The sequence below is a fragment of the Pezoporus occidentalis genome, unplaced genomic scaffold (assembly GCF_034315485.1).
Source record: "Pezoporus occidentalis ecotype Australia unplaced genomic scaffold, CSIRO_AGI_Poc_V1 ctg7, whole genome shotgun sequence".
NCBI classification, from domain to species: Eukaryota; Metazoa; Chordata; class Aves; order Psittaciformes; family Psittacidae; genus Pezoporus; species Pezoporus occidentalis.
The window spans coordinates 4,931,295-4,950,343 of NW_026916052.1; the positions used below are offsets into that span (position 1 = coordinate 4,931,295).

Consider the following 19,049-nt stretch of genomic DNA (forward strand, 5'->3'; position numbering starts at 1 on the left):
AAAAAGCTTGGAAATTATTCTCTGGAATATGCTTGGAAAATATGCACTGAGTTATAGTAGGAGCTTGTGATGTGGCATGGCTTCACCCAAGATATCCTTTTTGGGCTATTTTATTCTGCAAGATACTGCTCCAGAAAAAAATGGACAAGAACAGGCTAGGTGAGTCTGGCTGAGATTAAACAGGAAGCTTGTGGCAGAGCCTAAGCCAAGCTCAGCCCTCTCATAGCAGAAGTATCCCTCTTGTTTCCTAGATTTTTAACAAAGTTGCAGAATTGCTTTTTGTCTTTTTAAAGGTGTACCCTGAATGGTTTCTATTAGGCAAAAACATAAGCTTGGTGTTAGTGTGTGGGAGGAGTGTAAGAAAACGAAGAAACAAAAGACATTTTTCACAATCCCTGGAAAGCTTTCAAAAAGAAAGTATTAATGCATTAGGGGAGAAGTATGAAGAAAGCGCACACAGCTGCTATCAAGTAAATTATGCAGGGCTGATCAGATGACAGAAATGTTGGAATATGCTTTGGGGACTATAACTGCATCACCAAACAAAAGCTGGGAGAAGCCACATAAGTAAGCAGGAGTTTTTGTTGATGAAAAACTGTTCTGCTGATGTACTTTTAGTTATAAAATGTTCAAGCTCTCCCTGCTGCTGGATCCTCACCTAAGAAAGCTCTTCCTGTTCCTTAGAATTGCCAGCATGAAAGCAAAGTGATACTAATATCTTGCATATTGTGACTTACAGTTTTGGTACCCACTTACATGCAGAATCTTCAGATACTGGAAATGTGGGAAATTTAAGTCCTGCAATTCCCCCACAGAATAATGGGCTCTGTCCTATTCAGAAGGAGGCAATTCTACACATCCACTAAGATAAGGGTGGGTTGCAGAAAGTGTGGCTTATCTGCTGATGCATGGACAACAGTCACTTAAAAATCCAAAACAACTTTTTGGAGGTGGGGCTCGAGTTAGCTGTTGTGTACAGGTCATGACAGTTCTGCAGCAGTCCCCTGTAAGGGAAGATGCATGTTTCTCAAGGGATAATGTTTTTTTTCTGCAATGGAATTGTACATAGCTTCCAATGCCTTTTTGGTAGTCACCTCTTCAGTATTGAGGCTCATAGCAGGAAGAGGCAGGATTTTTCTGTAAGATGCAAGCTTTGACTTTACCTGTCTGAAAGAAAATCCAGAAGTCAGGAAGCAGTGGGCGCAAAGTGGGGAGGAAAAAAAAAAAAAGTGTTTGAATTGAATATTTTGTATCATGAGGGTGGTCAAGCAGTGGAAAATGCTGCCCAGGGAGGGTGTACAGTCTTTAGAAATATTCAAAACCAGTTCTAAGCAATCTGCTATAGCTGACCCTGCTTTGAGCAGGGGAGTTGGACTAGATGAACTCCAGAAATTACTTCGCAACTTGGCAATTCTGAGATTTTTGTGAATTAAGATAAGGCCTAAGCACTTAGCATCTTATTCGTCTATTGAATAACCAATCGTGGTGATGTTTCAAAGTGTCAGTAAGTGCAGATAAGTAAGAATAGCTGTTGGCCAATTTCCAAGTGACTATAAGTTGAGGTTAACTGAAACATCCCTGCCTTGAAGTGTATCACTCCCTCTCCAGTGATAGATCCTACAAAGTGACTTTACAGGAAATGTAAAAGTGCCATTAATTCAAGATCGTGAATGCTTGATTTAACACCAAAAGCAGGATTCCAGTTCTATTTAGTTGCCTAGATCAAAGACAGCAAGCTAGACAGCCTTAGAGTCATATAATGGTTAGGGTTCGAAAGGACCTTAAGATCATCTAGTTTCAACCCCCCTGCCATGGGCAGGGACACCTCACACTAAACCATGTCACACAAGGCTCTCTTCAGCCTGGGCTTGGACACCACCAGCTTCCCTGAGCAGCCCATTCCAGTGCCTCACCACCCTCACAGTAAAGAACTTCTTCCTTATATCTAACCTGAACTTCCCCTGTTTGATTCTGTTACCCCTTGTCCTGTCACTACAGTTCCTGATGAAGAGTCCCTCCCCAGCATTCTTGTAGGCCTTCTTCAGATACTGGAAGGCTGCTATGAGGTCTCCATGCAGCCTTTTCTTCTCCAGGCTGAACAGCTCCAACCTTCTCAGCTTATCTTCATTATGGGAGGTGTTCCAGTTCCCTGATCATCCTTGTGGCCCTCCTCTGGATTTGTTCCAACAGTTCCATGTCCTTTTTATGTTGAGGGCACCAGAACTGTACACAATACTCCAAGTGAGGTCTCATGAGAGCAGAGTAGAGGGGCAGGATCAGCCCCTTTGACCTGCTGGTCACACTCCTTTTGATGCAACCCAGGATACGGTTGGCTTTCTCGGCTGCACGTGCACACTGCTGGCTCATGTTCAGTTTCTCATTGACCAAGACCCCCAAGTCCTTCTCCACAGGGCTGCTCTGAATCTCTTCTCTGCCCAACCTGTAGCTGTGCCTGGGATTGCTCTGACCCAGGTGTAGGACCTTGCACTTGGCTTGAACTTCATGAAGTTGGCATTGACCCACCTCTCCAGCATGTGAAGATCCCTCTGGATGGCATTCTTTCCCTCCAGTGTATCAACCAAAACACACATCATGGTGTCATTGTCAAACTCGCTGAGGGCTCACTCAGTCCCATTGTCCAAGTTGCTGACAAAGACGTTGAACAGGATCAGTCCCAACACTTGACCCTGGAGGGACACCAGTTGTTACTGGTCTCCAGCTGGACATTAAGCCATTGACTACAACTCTCTGTGTGTGGCCATCTGCATGTGACCAATTCCTTATCTGTCAGCTGATCCATCCATCAAATTGATGGATGATCTTGTCTCTCCATTTTAGAGACAAGAATGTCATGTGAGACTGTCTCAAAAGCTTTGCATGGGTTCACGTAGGTGATGTCAACTGCTCTGTTCCTATCCATCAGTTCCATCATAGAAGGCCATCAAATTGGTCAGGCATGATTTGCTCTTAGTGATGCCATGTTACAGTCCACATGTAGCTAGAGATGTGTAGAACAAATGAATTTCCTTCCTGTTTAGTCCAAAAGTTGTGTGCATAAATTTGAATGTGCAAATATACCCAAGTAGCCAAGCATAGGGAACTGTGTCCCTTTCCGCAACCTGGGTGATAACCAGGCCTTTGTGACCATGAGTTGAGGTAGTGTTTGTGACTAAAAGCTCCTGAGATGTTGGGTCCCCTTGATAAGATTAAAGCACACCTGAGCATGAAAAACCCAGCTGCTGATGCTACTCCTGTTCAAAAAGGCAGAGAAGGAAGCAATGTCTGCCTCTTGCATAGTGGCTTGGCAGCTACTTGCAACTCCTCACTAGGAAGTGATAGCTTTGGGTTCAGCTATTTCTGTAGTATATCCCCCACTTTTCAGGAATATCCCAAATTCACAAACTGGGAAAATATCCAGGCTGGACTTGGACTCTGGACTAGCTTTGCTGCAAAGAAGTAGGAGATCAAATGATGGCCAAGCAAAAGCAACATAACTCTATAGTTTAGTGTCAGTGGTAATTTCCAGAGTTATTTCTGCAGCTTAAAATGTGTTATTCAGCCCTGGACCAAATGCTTTAGCTACGAGGCTGTCATGCTAAAGTCAGGTTCAACTGCTCTGTTTCAACAAGACCAAGACTAGCCGAGATCAATGCAGAATCCCAGAAGAGCATTTGCTGCTTTGAATGTCAGACAGGTGGAAGTGCCTGTGGGTCAAATACAGTTGTAGAGAAAAGAAAGCATCTAAATATATGCCGTGGCATTCAGTATGGGGAGGTCCAGTAGTTCACTACTCTGCATATGCCCTTTCTGGGTCATTCTTCAGAGAACAGCTTGTCTGTTGACTCCCTGGATTAAACTACCTAGCTGCCAGTGCACACACAATTTTTAGGGGTGTACTAGAATGAGACACAGAATCTAAACCTAGATCTATTGTGTTCCTAATTGTAACCAACAACTAGAAAATAATGATAAGAGCAAAGTATAGAGATACTGCTTCAGAGTACCCTCACAGAACAATACCTGGATGTGCTTAAGTGTTCTTGTCTCCAAGATATGGGATTTAAAAGTTTGCAGAGATGTTTTAGATTGCTCTCAACAGTTGAGACCAAAAATCTCTGTTACCCTAAGAATCCTTAGGGTGGGCAAGACCTACACTCCATAAAACACCTAGAACCTCAATTATATAGCCTCTTCCTCATCTATGCAAGAGATGTTGCCTTCTGAGATTGTATTAAAACGAGCTACATCACTCAAGCAGTCTGATTTCAGTGGGTTCTATGCAAGGGTTTTGTGCCACTGAGGTACACTGGTAAGAATGTAGAGTTTTGATAACAGTAGGAAAGTGTTCCAGGTTTTGTCCAGGAAATTATAGGCTATGGTTTTGGTAGCTCAAGGCAGCTGAAGCTTTCGATAACAGTGAGGAAAAAGCTCATTTTTCGCTTTTACTCTCTTGGCTGGGGGCAAATGCAGCCCATGTGGCACTGAGCTTTTCAATTTCCACATGCTATCCAGGAGTCATGGTTGTAAACCATCTTGTTACAATTGTTGTTGATCACTTTGGTAGGTCACTTTTGGTAGACAGCTCAGCCTGATGTTTCTGCAGTGCACACTGGAGATGAAATAATTAAGATTGTATTGTAATAACAATAATCAGCAACCCCACTTCTAAGTTAAAGTGTGAGGAAGCAGGTCTTGCTACACTAAACTATTCTGCAGTCTGAGCTGGCTTAGCCTGTCACTGACTTTCAGCTGAGTTTTGGTGGGTCATCTGTCATGGCAATAGGAGCTGTATATCCTTTTATGCAGATTAACGTCAGATTATAGATTTTGCAGATTAACCTCGCTTAGTAAACTGTTCTTGGCCTTCTGCACTGTGTTTGAAGGACACCTAGCTAATGGGTGCTTGATCCAGCAATTGAGGTTTCCAAGCAGGATTGCAATTGGGTCAGCAGTTCTGTTTTCAGGCAGAATTTGATCATACTGGGTAATGTTGGAGGGGGTTGCCCTTCAGTGCTTTCCCATGGTGCAGTGATTAATGATCAGTTAATGACAATACAATGATAATCCCTTCAGCAGGTAAGTAGGCCAAATTCAGTACTGTATTTCTGTATCTCTTATGTCTCTTTTTAATTGTTAATAAAACCCCCAAACAAGCGCCCAAGAAACATTTTTAGATGCTTTTGTAATTGCTAGCATTCTTAAAGGAAGAATGATAAAGCTGTATTTAGGCATGACTTAAGGTTCCTCCATTTACATGTTTGAAAACTGCCTGATTCAAGGTTGTCTATAATACCCACCCTTTTTGCATTTCAGGGTTGACTTGTAAGTTCAGTACTGTAGCAATGTATGTGTCTAGATGTCCGATCTGGCTGGGATTTTAGATAGGAGAACAAGAGCAGCTATCTCTTTGAAGGCAAGAAAGTGCCAGTGATTTAAAAGGAGGCTGTAACTGTAAAAGGAGACTGCACGGAATGGCATGAAACCAAACCTGCCTTGTAAGAGGTATAAAGTCAGATCTGTAGGTCATTCACTAATATCAGAAGAGCTGTGTGCTTACTTTTGTGAGAATATAGCTTATAAAAACACATTACAGTTTGGACTTTATTTTCCTGCATGGTTGATCTTAACTTTTTTCTTTTTTTTTTTACAGTCAATGCTGGCTTCTATTGACTGTAAAATTAGGTCAATTGCTTTGTGCTATCCTGGTGAAATTCACTGTACCATGTGTTCATCTGATGACCCTCATCTCTGTTAACCATGAAGACTGAGTAACAGAACCACAGAGCTAACTACATTAATTTTTGCATCTTGAAGTAAGATTTAATAGGGCTGTGACAGAGGCTTATATTTCATTCCTAACCTGACTTTAAAAGAAATGTAAAATAGACATTCTTTTTCTCCTACTGGATCTTAAAAAGCTGAGCATTTGAAAGGTGCTAGAGTGATTTGGATGGCACATGGACTAAATATGAACTGGTGTCAAAAAAAAAAAAAATCTAGTTACATCACTTCATAGCTGATTATTGAATTTTTTCTTGCTTCCCTTCAGAGGCTGAGGGGTCTGATGTAGGGAGCAATTCTTGTGTTTTAAAATTCTTTAATTGTAAACGTAACTTCCCATCTTACATTCCTAATGGACACTGGTGGTTTTGTTTAAAACATATTCTGAAGAGAAAATAGATTTCACAGAATCATAGAAGGGTTTGATCTGGAAGGGACTTTAAAGATCATGTAGTTTCAAACCCCCTGCCACTGGCAGGGACACTTTCCACTAGACCAGGTTGTTCCAAGCCCTTTTACTCAGGTCCAACCTGGCCTTGAACACTTCCAGGGATGGGGAAGCCACAGTGTCTCTGGGCAACCTGTTCCAGTGTCTCAGAAACCTTATTGTGAAGCTTTTTTTCCTAATACATACTCTAAATCTGCCTTCATTCAGTTTAAAGCCATTCCTCCTTGTCTGTCACTACATACCCTTGTAAAACATCACTCTCCAGCTTTCTTTAGGTACTGGAAGACTGCTTTAATGTTTTATAAGGCAAATTCATTGACAATACAATGCAGAATGAAAACTGAGCTGCATAACTCTGCAATAGTAACACAATAGAGCAGATACTGCACTTTGACTACCCTTTATATAAAACAGTGCAGGCAACTTGGAAGTTTCAAATGCAGCCAGGGACTGGAAGGCTAAAATGAAACTATTATCTCTTTGTGTAACCACTACATATACAATGTCTTTAATGAGACTCTGTTAAAAGTTGTTCTGCCGGCGTAAATGGTTCAGTGTATCATCTGTCAAATGCAAATAAAACCTGACAGTTTTCTAAGGGCTAGGTTTACACTTAGTGGCAAGTTTAAAGCTGGTTGATAAAGACAGAAGAACCATTTTGATGGTCTTCTATCTAGCACTGCTCTCAGTGTTATTGAGCAACGTCCTTTGTAATAGTGTCACTTATTTTTATAAACATGGAAACCAGTCATGAAAGTTGTATAACAATCATATGTGCCATCTTTGACAGAGCAAGGAGTGCAACTTGCACCACAATTTCTGGACCAAAGCAGGAAAAATTGAGTTACAACTCCAAAACGTCAATTAATTTGGAGTGTGAGTAGGTTAAATTGTTGTAACAGATGGTGAACTCTGTTTTCTTGCCAGTGTGATAAAGTAGATAACAAACTATACAGGTTTGGCATCAGTAATACTGATAACCTCAATAGTAGTGACTATTAGGGATGGGCAAGAACTTATTCCTTAAGGAGATCTGGCCTCATTCACATCTTTTTGTTATGGCAGCAGGAATTTTTCATGCTCTAGCATATTGGGTCAATTGTAATTAGCTATGAAGTCATGTTGAATGTGATGAACAGCTTCTATTCTCTCCAAAAAAAAGTGATAAGTAATTCTGGCAAGGGCTGAATTTTCTGCTTCAAGTTTGGGATTTATGTATTTATTTGTTTGGGTTTTTTTGGTTTTTGTTTTTTTTTTTTTTTTGGGGGGGGCAGTGGTTCAGGAGTATATTTAATCTAAAGCAATTGGGGAAAAGTAAACTTCTCGAATTAAAAAAAAAAAAAAAAATACGGTGCATTAATCCTCAAACAAACTTCTTAAAATTCCAATTCAGCAATAAAGCCCAGACCCATTTATTTGCCCCCTACCTCTAAGTTAGGGATTTGATGAGCCAGTAGTTTATCAAAAAGGCTAGGGGCCCCAGTAGTGAATGTTGTGACATTTACACCCTTGTGTGAATCAAAGCCAGACTTTTCAGAGCTCAATGCTCCAGCTGTGTTGAAGGCCTGGAAAGCATTTTTATTTGGCATCTAGCACCAGTGAAGCCCCTTACAGTAGAATTGCTCCAATTAACAGCCATCCTGGTGGATTTGGACTGCCTCCACCTGAAGCAGGGCAAAACGCAGGACACTTTCAAATTACGAGCAATTTTCTGACTTTGCTGAGATTGTTTTGATTCAGATTAGTCCCCGTCCCCTCCTCCCTGCTAGCAACAGGGTCATGTCAGGAAGGAATGCAACATCTCTGGTTGAATTCAGTGGGTAATCTTATGGGGTTTGCAGAGTTACTTGGAGAACTGAGAGCTTCAGTCTGTGCTATGGACTAGTGCCCAGTGTGGCTAGTAAAAGTAAGAACACTGTTAAAGTCATTACCAGAGAAAAAACACACCAACTAACTTCGAATGGGCTGCTGGTTTCTTGAGACAGGGCCAAGCTTCTTTTGATACAGAGACTCTTGCCAGTTACCCACCCTTTATATATGTGTACATATAAAATGTTCTTTTTTAGCTTGAACTCCTAAGAAAACAAGACACATGTGAGCTCACTGTCTGTTTATCCATCCCCATTCCTTTCCCTCCCATAGCTTTCAGCCCTGCTGCTCAATTTCCACAAAATTTGAAAGTTAGTTTCAGTGGTCATTGGACTCCCACTGGTCTGGGGGACATCAGGAGCTGAGTTGAGGAAGCAGCTGCTGCTACTGCCCCTCTGGCAGGAGAGCTGGGACAGCCCATGACCCCATGTGGCAGCAGGTCAGTCAGCTTGTTGGTCACCAAGAAGGTGACTGGACACAGCATGGGCTGCCTCTCACCCCATGGGCTGCTGGGTGCATGCTGGGGACCCGGGACTGTTGCCAGGAAAGGTGGTTGAGAACTAATGCTTTTGTAGCATGCCAGCAGGAAACCAGGCTTTGCTAGCTGTGCTGTTTGTAGAACAACTTGTTGAGACTAGGTATGAAATGCATTGGTCCTCTGATTTCAGTTGCTCAGTCGTTAGCTGTACCTTTGTTCCTTCTGGCTGTACACAGAACCACACTCCTCTGTTCAAATAGCTCTTATGTGTCAAAATAACAGCAAAAAAGAGTCAGCTATACTGAAGCCAACAGGCAGTCTGATCGCCCTCATGTTGTGTTTGATTTCACTTGAGGGCTTCTTGCTTATTCCTTTAGGTCCACAAGCTTTTGAAATCATTGCAGATTCAACCTTCCTGTGATGGGGATGACTGGATTTGTGTTTAAGGGACTCCCTTTTCTGATGAAGAGGTCTGAGAAGGGAAGGTTTTGGGAAATAGCGAATTGGCCAATGGGAGCTTTTTTGGGTAGAAATCACAGCAGACAAATTTTGTTTGACTGTTGCTTCCTCCTATTCCCCGTATGCATGATGACCAACTTGAGTGTGTTAACTTCTGTTCTGTAAAAAATTATAGGCCACAGGGTTTCTAGTCAAAGAACTTCAGAGGCATACTGAAATTTTTGATTGTGGTTTATTTCTACTGAATGCTGCCCCCTAAAATTCTCTGCAGAGAGAATTTTCTGTGAAAGGTCCTGGTCTGTGAAGTGGGTTTCTAGTGTTAGTCTAGCAATGGGAAATTGACAAGTCTTGCCTGACACTACTTATCTGCATACTTATCTATAAAGGAGAATCTATTGAGATGATAGTTTCCCTTCCATTTCTGGACATACATTTGTATGGGTTTATTATATAAATTTTCTTTCATATATATATATACACATATATATATACACACATTCTCTTTTCATTCTTCCAGAGCAGGACATCACGCCAACCAGCATTTTCTTTTTGTTTACATGACTTGCAGCCTTCCTGTAAGTGGGGTGGAAAGACACGTGTTGAAGTGATTAAGTATAAAGAATCTGTTCCAGCATGTAATCCCTATGCTCCTTTTATAAACAAATACTAATTCATGCATTCTGTCTTATGGAAAGCATTGGTTAGGATCTAACAGGATTTAGGGAGAAAAAGTGAGTGGAAATCCAAGAAGGAAACAGTAAAGAAACTAGATTCTGATGAATTAACACCAGAGTGAACAGATGGACATGAAATGTTTACTGGAAGAACTATCTTCCTAACTAAAATGACTTAATACTTCACCCTGGCAGTCTCTGCATTGGCCTGAAATGAACCACTTTGAATTAAAAATGCACATGTATGCTTTGAAATGAAGAAATTTTATTTGTCACTACCAAGCCTTCAGCCACAGACCACAGAAACAGTCTGCTGTAACTGGTAGAAATGGCTGCAAATCAGCAGTTCTATTCAGAGGCAAATTTCTGTTTCAGCACATTTTCATCTGTCTGCCTTGGTTGCAACTCTGTGCACCAAGGTGTCATACCCCACAGCACTGGCCCTTTTTTGGCAAGTACATGGACACAACACCCAAAATGTCCGTGGGATGCTTTATCCCATTCAACAGAAATGAAAAACCTTAAAATGAACAATATTAAATATTCATAAAATAAAACTTTCCCAACAGGATATTCCTAAGGCTATTAGTATCTTGTAATGGATTTTGAGATGTGCTGGGATGTTCTGTGAAGGTTAATTCTTTTAAAAGTCTTCAAAGGGTCTTTCTGAAGGTATGGAGGGACTGTGCAAATACTGTCACTGTGTCAAAGGTGAGCTGTGGAAAAAATAAGAGATTCAAAAAGTAGCATTCTGGCATTTAAATTTCCAGGCAGCTGTGTGAGCTGCTGTTTCTTCCTAAATCAGCAATGTCTCATGGGAAATGGCTGGGACAAGCTGCTGGGTGTTTTTACGTCACTGTAGTGAATCTGCTCTTCCTGAAAAGCTGGAACCTAGTTATTTTTAACAGCTCCACTTATTTCCCAAGGGTCAGCATGTTTTCACATACTACATTTTAAAAATTTCTGAAGCAGAAATGACGATTAGATCTGTCAGTCCTTTCACAATGGAAGATTTTGTATGCTGCTGGCTCCTTTGCTTCCTTTCAGGGTGGTAAGCCTTAATGTTTTGAGATGAGAATACAGTAAGTGACATATTCCCACTTTTGACACTCCTTCCACTTTGCTATAATCATAACCAATTTCTAACACCCTGTTGTTTGAGCTAATCTGTTGATTAGACACTGGTGTGTACAGGGTAAGTAGATAGAGAGGTAGTGCAAGCCATCTACCCCAGTATTGATTGAAGGCTTCTGGGCTTGTAATTAATCTCTTATGTGCTAATCAACTTGCTCCAATCAGTAGACCCCTTATCCCAGGCTGTGTCCCATCCTCCCTGGCATAGGGCTCACTGGTTCTGTTAGGCTGCCATGGTCCATGACGAAAGACTTAGCTGGAGCATAGGCTACAGTCAAAAAGAGGGTTTAAGGCACCCAAACTGCTGTTCCCATGAAACATGGCAACTGATTAGGGGCATTAGAATGAAATGGAACAGAATGAACTAGTTAGCTCTTTCAACTGGTTTCACAACTGGTCTGTGAGAAAATCTGAAATTGCATAGGACAAAAATATGTATGAGGATTTTTCCATAAGACTGCAATTCTAGTTCCTAATCAGCCCTAATAGCAACTCTTCTGCTCTCTGTGCTGTACATTCTTGATGTGCAAAGTGTGGGCTCTCAGTATGGAGAAGTTTACCAGTGCTTGTGCTAGTCTTCCAAGCATGCATGGATATTTCACATGCTTTCACAGTTTGACAGATAGTCGCTATTTTTCCTCTGTCTACATCCCACAGGAAGTAGAGCTTCAGCAAAGTACAGTGTTTCTGAACACCGCAATGAGGTATCCATCTGAGCCTCCTATAGAAGGAAATAGTCTTGATTTAGACAAAAAGGTAGTGGATAACCTTCCTGACTCTGTCATCATTATCTTTCTTCTGAAAAAAATCTTAATTTGAGTTAGTTATAAATATTTTTGAGGTGCTTCTCAGGTCTTGAGTGCAACAGTTACTCTAGCCCACAGAAACAGCTTTTATATATATCTAAATCTTACCAGAACACTTCCAAATATTTTCTCACTTTTAATTAATAGCTTTTAAAACTATATTCAGGACACATGCCTTTACTGTAGACAGACTGGACATTAAATGACTATCCCAGAAGTGCAAATAAAAGTGGTTCTAAAGATCTATTGGCTATTTAGATTCATTTGTGGTTGAAGTGAATTAGGAGATTGCTAGTATTAGTAAAAGTGGGAAATGTTTATGTATTTAAAAGTTCCTCTGTTGTCAGGTTTTTGAAGGAAGAAGGAGTTGCATTGCAACCCAGATAATGGATTGCTTTTAATTTATTACTTCAGGTAAAGAGCTAACTGAAGTACTTTTGCTGCAGCAAGTAATTTGAAGGGTTTTTTCTTTATTCAATACATACATCCTGACTGGATATCTACAGGGAATTGACAAAACACCGAAAATGTCCTTCTTCCAGAAGCAGTTGAGTATGGAGTAAAACCTGGGATGGATCCTTTAGGCTTTGTCTTAGCTTTTGCTGTTCCCAAAGCCTTTCTGAAATAATGTTGTAAAAAAAAAAAAAACACAAAAAAAAACCACAAAAAAAAACCCATGACAAATATTCATATTGTTGTGTCCCTAGCTAAAACATGTTCCTAACCAAGTGAGTTATTTCAGACTAGCACACTCCACCACTGACAAGAATATAGAGGAGTTATATTGCTGGTGTGATGTCCTAGCCTGCCAGCTCTTTTCCATGACAGCTGAGAACTCAAAGTAAATATCTTCTTACAAAATGCTGTTGATTAGACTTCCCAAAACTGGAAATAAGCCAGAACTGGTTTATAAAGCAATTTCTCAATTGAGATGAACTGGGATATTGTCGAAGTTATTCAGACAGGAAGAACATAAGCCTAAATACATAGCTGGGAAAAACTATGAGGTAGACTTGTAACTCCACCTTTGGGGCTTAGTGCCATGAGAAGAATACAGCTGTTCTTTAGAACTTCAAGATACTTGAAGAAATTTCATGCATGAGGCTGAATGCTGTTTTCATACACAGCATGAAAAAAGTTCCTTAATTTAATTTTTCAAGAGCTTTTTATGTGGAATCTGTCATTGGTAATGACATTTCAAGGAAATAAGCAAAGCATCCTGCAGGCACAAGCACTAAGTCAAAGTCAAGGCAGTGGCAGAATATTATTCTAATATCCTTCTGTTGCTACCATGGGCATTGTCCCTTTTACAGTACTGTGTTACACTAGACTAAGCTTAAGCACCCCTAACTGTCACAGTGCAGTACAGTAGGTACAAGAAAAAGGTACTGTGAATTCAGTTAGGTGGTGAAGATTCACTCATAGTACAACAGACTTTGATGGACTTGTATGTGGTAAGGTAGTATATCGACTTTGGGACTCTAGGATAACTTGATTTCCTAGATCTCAGTTTCTTACAAAATTGCCCTTTTCCCCTCTAGGGATAATGGAAGGAAGGTTTATGCTGCCAAGTCAGAAGTGTCTTTTGTTTAGTACACCCTGCCCTAGAAAGCAGAAATAATCTAGATAGCATTTTTATTCTCCCCTCTTGTTAATAAATGAATGGGCAAGATTGTTCCAGGTGTGACTCAGCCTCAACTAACTTCAGGGATTATGCTGGTCTGTTGAGTTTCTCTCAGGTTTGGTGGGCTGTTAAAATGAATCATGGCAATATAAGGGCTTACAAGTAAGGCTTGAACTTTTATTCATTGTTCCTTTCTTTCTTTCGCTGGCAAACCACACAGTTGCTTATATTGGCATCTATAAACAGAATGGTGAGAATCTTACACAGATTTCTTGAAGATATATCTCTTAATTTCTTGCCCTAATCACTGGGAGAAATGTTCTGCTTAAATATTCCAAGTAAAGTTTAGTCCTTATGCTCACATTTCCCTTCCAGAATAATGACCTTCACAGTTAGCTCATTGTGTGATTTCTTTTGATAAATTTAGCTCTTGCTAAAAGTGGTAGATGTCATTTACATTACAATGAATGCATTCAGTCTTGGAAGCTAAGTGCGCTCCCATACTTGGGAGACATCTGAAAATCCCAGGGACTGAAGGCACAAGACTAAGTCCTGGCCAAGCACTGGTCTAGGAAGACCTAATGAGCTGGTAGATCTCATCTGGCTTTCTTGTTACTCTTGAGCTATCACAAGGGGGAAAGGAGAATGGGAGAACAGCAGCTAAATTAATAGTCCTAGAGCCTGAAGTTTTCCTTTGATGGAAAAAGCAGTGGATGCAGCAGTGCAAGCTTCTTTGCCCAACATGATGTCACAAGAGCACCCTCAAACTCATTCTCAGGGGATCTCTCTAGAGAGGAAAAGTACTTGTTCCTGCACCTGTGACCTTGCTGTTTACATTGTTTGAGATGACTGCAAACTCAACCAGTTTTGAGCTACAGCTGCCTTCCTTAGCCTGAACTGTGGACCTGATGTTGCTAATGACACAAGCACAGGTTTTGGAACCTAAGCCACCTCCTTGTCTACCAAAAAAATAACATTGCAGGTTTCCTTCTGCTGGTGATCTCTTCCCCAGGAAAACTGAAAACACTCCTCTGAAGCAGCTGTTGTTTGGGGCACATTAATGTTTGCTATGCATTAGCATTTGAGCTTGGGCCAGTGTTCATATATCCTTCCTTTGTCCTGATGTCCTGAATCTCCTACTTCATTCTAGATGCACACCACCATCTGAATACTGGCCTCGCCTCTGCTGTCACAGGGATTTTGTTGTGTTTAGAAAGTTGCAACTACTATAATCCCTGTACCTTCTTATGCAAAACCTGTTCAGAGCTTCCCAGTTCTCGTCTCTATTGGAAAAGCATATATGCAGAGTTCTTTGCCTTTGTTTATCAGTTGATGGTAGTGAACAGCTGGGCTCCCACTGCAATTTTGGATAGCTCCCCATCTGTAGAGTCAGAACTTGTGAGCAAAGAGAGTGTGGTTATGATGGAGTTAGCACGTGTGTGTTTATGTGCACTAAGAGCAGGCACAGGCTGAATTTGGAAAGAGATATGCTGCGAAACTGAAGGAACAAGGCTGTAGCCCTACTGTGATAACCTGCTGCTGACTGCTGCAGTCCCAGAGCCTGCAACAAATGGCTGCAGGAGCTGAGTAGCATACAAAATGGAGGGCACACATCATGTTTCAAAGCCCTCAAGTACATCTGCAGCAAGTTCATAGACTAGAATCATAGAATAGTTAGGGTTGGAAGGGACCTTAAGATCATCTAGTTCCAACACCCCTGCCATGGGCAGGGACACCTCACACTAAACCATGTCACCCAAGGCTCTCTTCAGCCTGGGCTTGGACACCACCAGCTTCCCTGAGCAGCCCATTCCAGTGCCTCACCACCCTCACAGTAAAGAACTTCTTCCTTATATCTAACCTGAACTTCCCCTGTTTTAAGTTTGAATCCATTACCCCTTGTCCTATCACTACAGTTCCTAATGAAGAGTCCTTACAGGCCCCCTTCAGATACTGGAAGGCTGCTATGAGGTCTCCATGCAGCCTTCTCTTCTCCAGGCTCGACAGCTCCAACCTTCTCAGCCTATCTTCATATGGAAGGTGTTCCAGTTCCCTAATCATCCTTGTGGCCCTCCTCTGGATTTGTTCCAACAGTTCCATGTCCTTTTTATGTTGAGGACACCAGAAATGCACACAATACTCCAAGTGAGGTCTCAGGAGAGCAGAGTAGAGGGGCAGGATCAGCCCCTTCGACCTTCTGGTCACACTCCTTTTGATGCAGCCCAGGAAACGGTTGGCTTTCTCGGCTGCACGCGCACACTGCTGGCTCATGTTCAGTTTCTCATTGACCAAGACCCCCAAGTCCTTCTCAGCAGGGCTGCTCTGAATCTCTTCTCTGACCAACCTGTAGCTGTGCCTGGGATTGCTTCGACCCAGGTGTAGGACCTTGCATTTGGCATGGTTAAACTTCATGAAGTTGGCGTTGGCCCACCTCTCCAGCATGTCAAGACCCCTTTGGATGGCATTCCTTCCTTCCAGTGTACCAACCGAACCACACAACTTGGTGACATTGGCAAACTTGCTCAGGGCGGGCTCAATCTCACTGTCCATGTCAACGACAAAGATGTTGAACAAGACCAGTCCCAACACTGACCCCTGAGGGACACCAGTTGTTACTGGTCTCCAGCCAGACACTGAGCCATTGACCACAACTCTTTGCGCATGGCCATCCAGCCAGTTCTTTATCCACTGAGTGGTCCACCTATCAAATTGATGTCTCTCCAATTTAGAGACAAGGATGGTGTGTCAAACGCTTTGCACAAGTCCAAGTAGATGACGTCATCTGCTCTACCCCTGTCCATCAGTTCTGTAGCCCTGTCATAGAAGACCACCAAATTGGTCAGCCAGGGTTTCCCCTTAGTGAAGCCATGCTGGCTGTCACCAAGCCCCTTGTTGTTTCTCATGTGCCTTATCATGCCTTCAAGGAAAATCTGCTCCAAGATTTTGCCAGGCTCAGAGCTGAGACTGACTGGTCTGTAGTTCCCTGGGTCATCCATTTCCCCCTTCTTGAAAATGGGGGTTATATTACCCTTTTTCCAGTCATCAGTAACTACTAAGTTGCTGTAGTCCTCCATCCCTCAGCTGATGGTGTGTTTAAATCTATGCTTGCAGAGTTGGATGCAGTCACTCAGCAGGCTCTGGTTTGTGAAAAGAACCCCAAAGGTACCTCCACAAAGCAGGGCACCATGCAGCTTGCTCTGTCTCCCCTTGTGGGGCTGCAGGCATGACATGCTGTGTGCAGTCCAACCCTGTTGTGGAGCCTGTGTATTTGCTGGGCCTCTGGAAATATAAAGGCAGGTTGGAAGTGACTTTGCTTACAGTGCAAGGGGGAATATACCGCAGTAATGACACACTGCCCCTTTTTTTGACTTTCTAATCAGGGGCGGGGTGCAGCCTGAACAATGGCAATCAGGCTTATTCATGCTATCACCATCAGCGTGCTTCAGTCCACTTCTGGATCAAGGAGGTGTTTTCAGCATTGTTTCTCATGGTTGTTTGCACATTCAAAGCTGCTTTTTAAGACCATGTAACCAAAACTGCCAAAATAAAAATTTCTCCTAAGGAACCAAATTTAACAAATTAAAGGAAATAAGCTTTTGTTTGGGAATGCTCCAGTGAGAACCAGAGGAAACAGTACATATACTCTCCATCCCAGTTTTATGTGCCCTCTCTGCAAGGAATGGCTTGTTTGCTTTCTCCTAAAAAAGTTGGTATCTACAGATTCCCCCCAGAGCCAGGATTTCCCAATTTGTAGATGCTGTTGGTAGACAGAAGGCAGCTAGATGTCTCCACTCCACTGCAGTTCTCACCAGAATTCGTATGGATACTTGTCTGGTTTAATTCCATCTTTTTCCTAAGCCAGTAGTTGTAAGGAGGACTGAACAAAGTCAAGGTTAACACCCCCCTATACTCCCCACCCCAGATTTGTTATATACTTTCTTCTGTAAATTTGATCTTTTGTCCAACAACCTATAAGCCTCCTTGTGATGAAGACACTGCAAGATTTGTGAGTTATTTTTAAGATCTTCCTGCAAATCATATAGGTGCAAATGTACGCAAATGAAGGAACTGAACTTTGCTTAAGGGAAACCTTACAAAGAGGTGTAAAAATAGGTTAATCTGCACTCTCTCACCCATTATCAAGGTGCTGTGCATTCAGGGTTAGAGGGAACATTAGGATTTCTGACTTCCCAAATAGTGGGGCCTAGATAATGTAAACTAGAAACTCTGCAGTAAGATTAAATTTGTAGAAGCATGGAATGGTTTAGAGTTGGAAGGGACCTTAAAGATCACCTAGTTCCAACCCCCCTGCCATGGGCAGGGACACCTTCCACTACATCCCGTTGCTCAAAGCCCTGTCCAACCTGGCCTTGAACAATTCCAGGAATGGGGCAGCCACAACTTCTTGGGTAACCTGTGCCAGGGCCTCACTACCATCATACTAAATAATTCCTTCCTAATGTCTAACCTAAATCTGCCCTCTATCAGTTTATAAGCCACTTCCCCCTTGTCCTACTACTACATTCCCTTGTAAAAAGTCGCTCTCCAGGTTTCTTGTAGGCCCCCTTTAGATATTGGAAGACTCGTATATAGAAGGCTCTCCCCTGAGCCTTCTCTGGGTGGAGAAAGCCTGTTTATTATCTCTAGATTTTAATCCAGCCAGTTCTGAGTTAAAGCCTCCAGACAGTGAAATGTGTCCTTTGGAAGTGGTTGCAAGTTAATTACTCTAAAACACAGAAGATTTCCTCTAGTTTCATTTTTCAGACCCTGGATCCCATTCTGACTTTTTAATATGTGTCATCATGCTTATTGTTTTTAGTTAATTTTTTCATCAGTGTCATACAGGTATGAATCCAGGAGATCTACAGAAGCCTGTTACCTGAAGATGTTTCTCTTTCTAGATATGCATTTATAAACTGAAAGAAAAACAAAACAAAAATCAAGTATTGTTGGAGGCCTCTTAGTCTGTTTCTAAAAGAAAAAAAATATGGTAACTGGCCTTGATCTTGTTGTTCTCCTTTATTTTACATAGTTACCACATCCCAAATGGCTAGAGTTGTGCCAGATGAGCTAGAGTAACCATATGTACGTGTTCTTAATCCATGGCAAATGAGAAGGTATGCTGTGTAGGTTGGCCAGCAATAAGAAAGAAGAAAGATAAATCCAGTTATTTTCTACTTTTACTTTCTACCCATTCAAGTAACCACGATGACAATTTTGGTGGCACATAACTGATGACCCCATGTCTGCTCCTTTGTTTTTCCAGTTTTGCCTAGGATCAGTGCCAAGCTGAATGACCAATGGCTACATCCTGTTTGTTTTTCTGGTGGTGTTTTTTCTTTTTCTTTTTTTCTTTTTTTCTTTTTTTTTTTAAAAATATTGGCTTTAAAATAGCTTTTTTTCCAGTGATCTGGAACTTCCAATTGCCTTTCCATTGACTTCAGTGCATTTTGGATCAGATCTTAAAATGAACATCTGGTTGCAAATTCATTAGCCAAGGCCTAACAAGGCATCTTCCATCGAACAAATACCTTTGGACTTCTTGATTTCATGCTCTTTGAATGTCTTACTGTAAAAAATTTGGTGGTCTTAAGCTGTAATGCAGTGGCTCCAACAGCAACATCAGTGGGGAGTTGACAATGTGCTCACCTGCTGTTCTCTGATCCTGTTATTTCCTCTTCAGAAGTACAGCTCAACATATTTCTGGCTGTGCTGGCCAGCACACAGGATTTACAGCTCAGCTGAGCTTGGCATGAGAAGGTTACCTTAATTTCTC

At 41.7% G+C, this 19,049-nt stretch overlaps 1 protein-coding gene across 2 annotated transcripts in view; it reads left to right on the forward strand.

Moving 5' to 3' along the window:
• The window catches only part of TBXT (T-box transcription factor T), a 35,348-nt gene extending 29,522 nt beyond the window's left edge, over window positions 1-5,826 (forward strand). The window contains exon 8 of one of the 2 annotated variants that reach the window (XR_009969061.1): window positions 5,651-5,781. Coding sequence is in view for 1 of the 2 variants with exons in the window: in XM_062641730.1 (XP_062497714.1) it covers window positions 5,651-5,768 (118 nt within the window). In the remaining variant the exon portion in view is untranslated. Of the gene's footprint in view, window positions 1-5,650 lie in introns of both variants that reach the window. The other variant, XM_062641730.1, reaches the window with a different exon arrangement.
• Window positions 5,827-19,049: the final 13,223 nt, after the last annotated feature.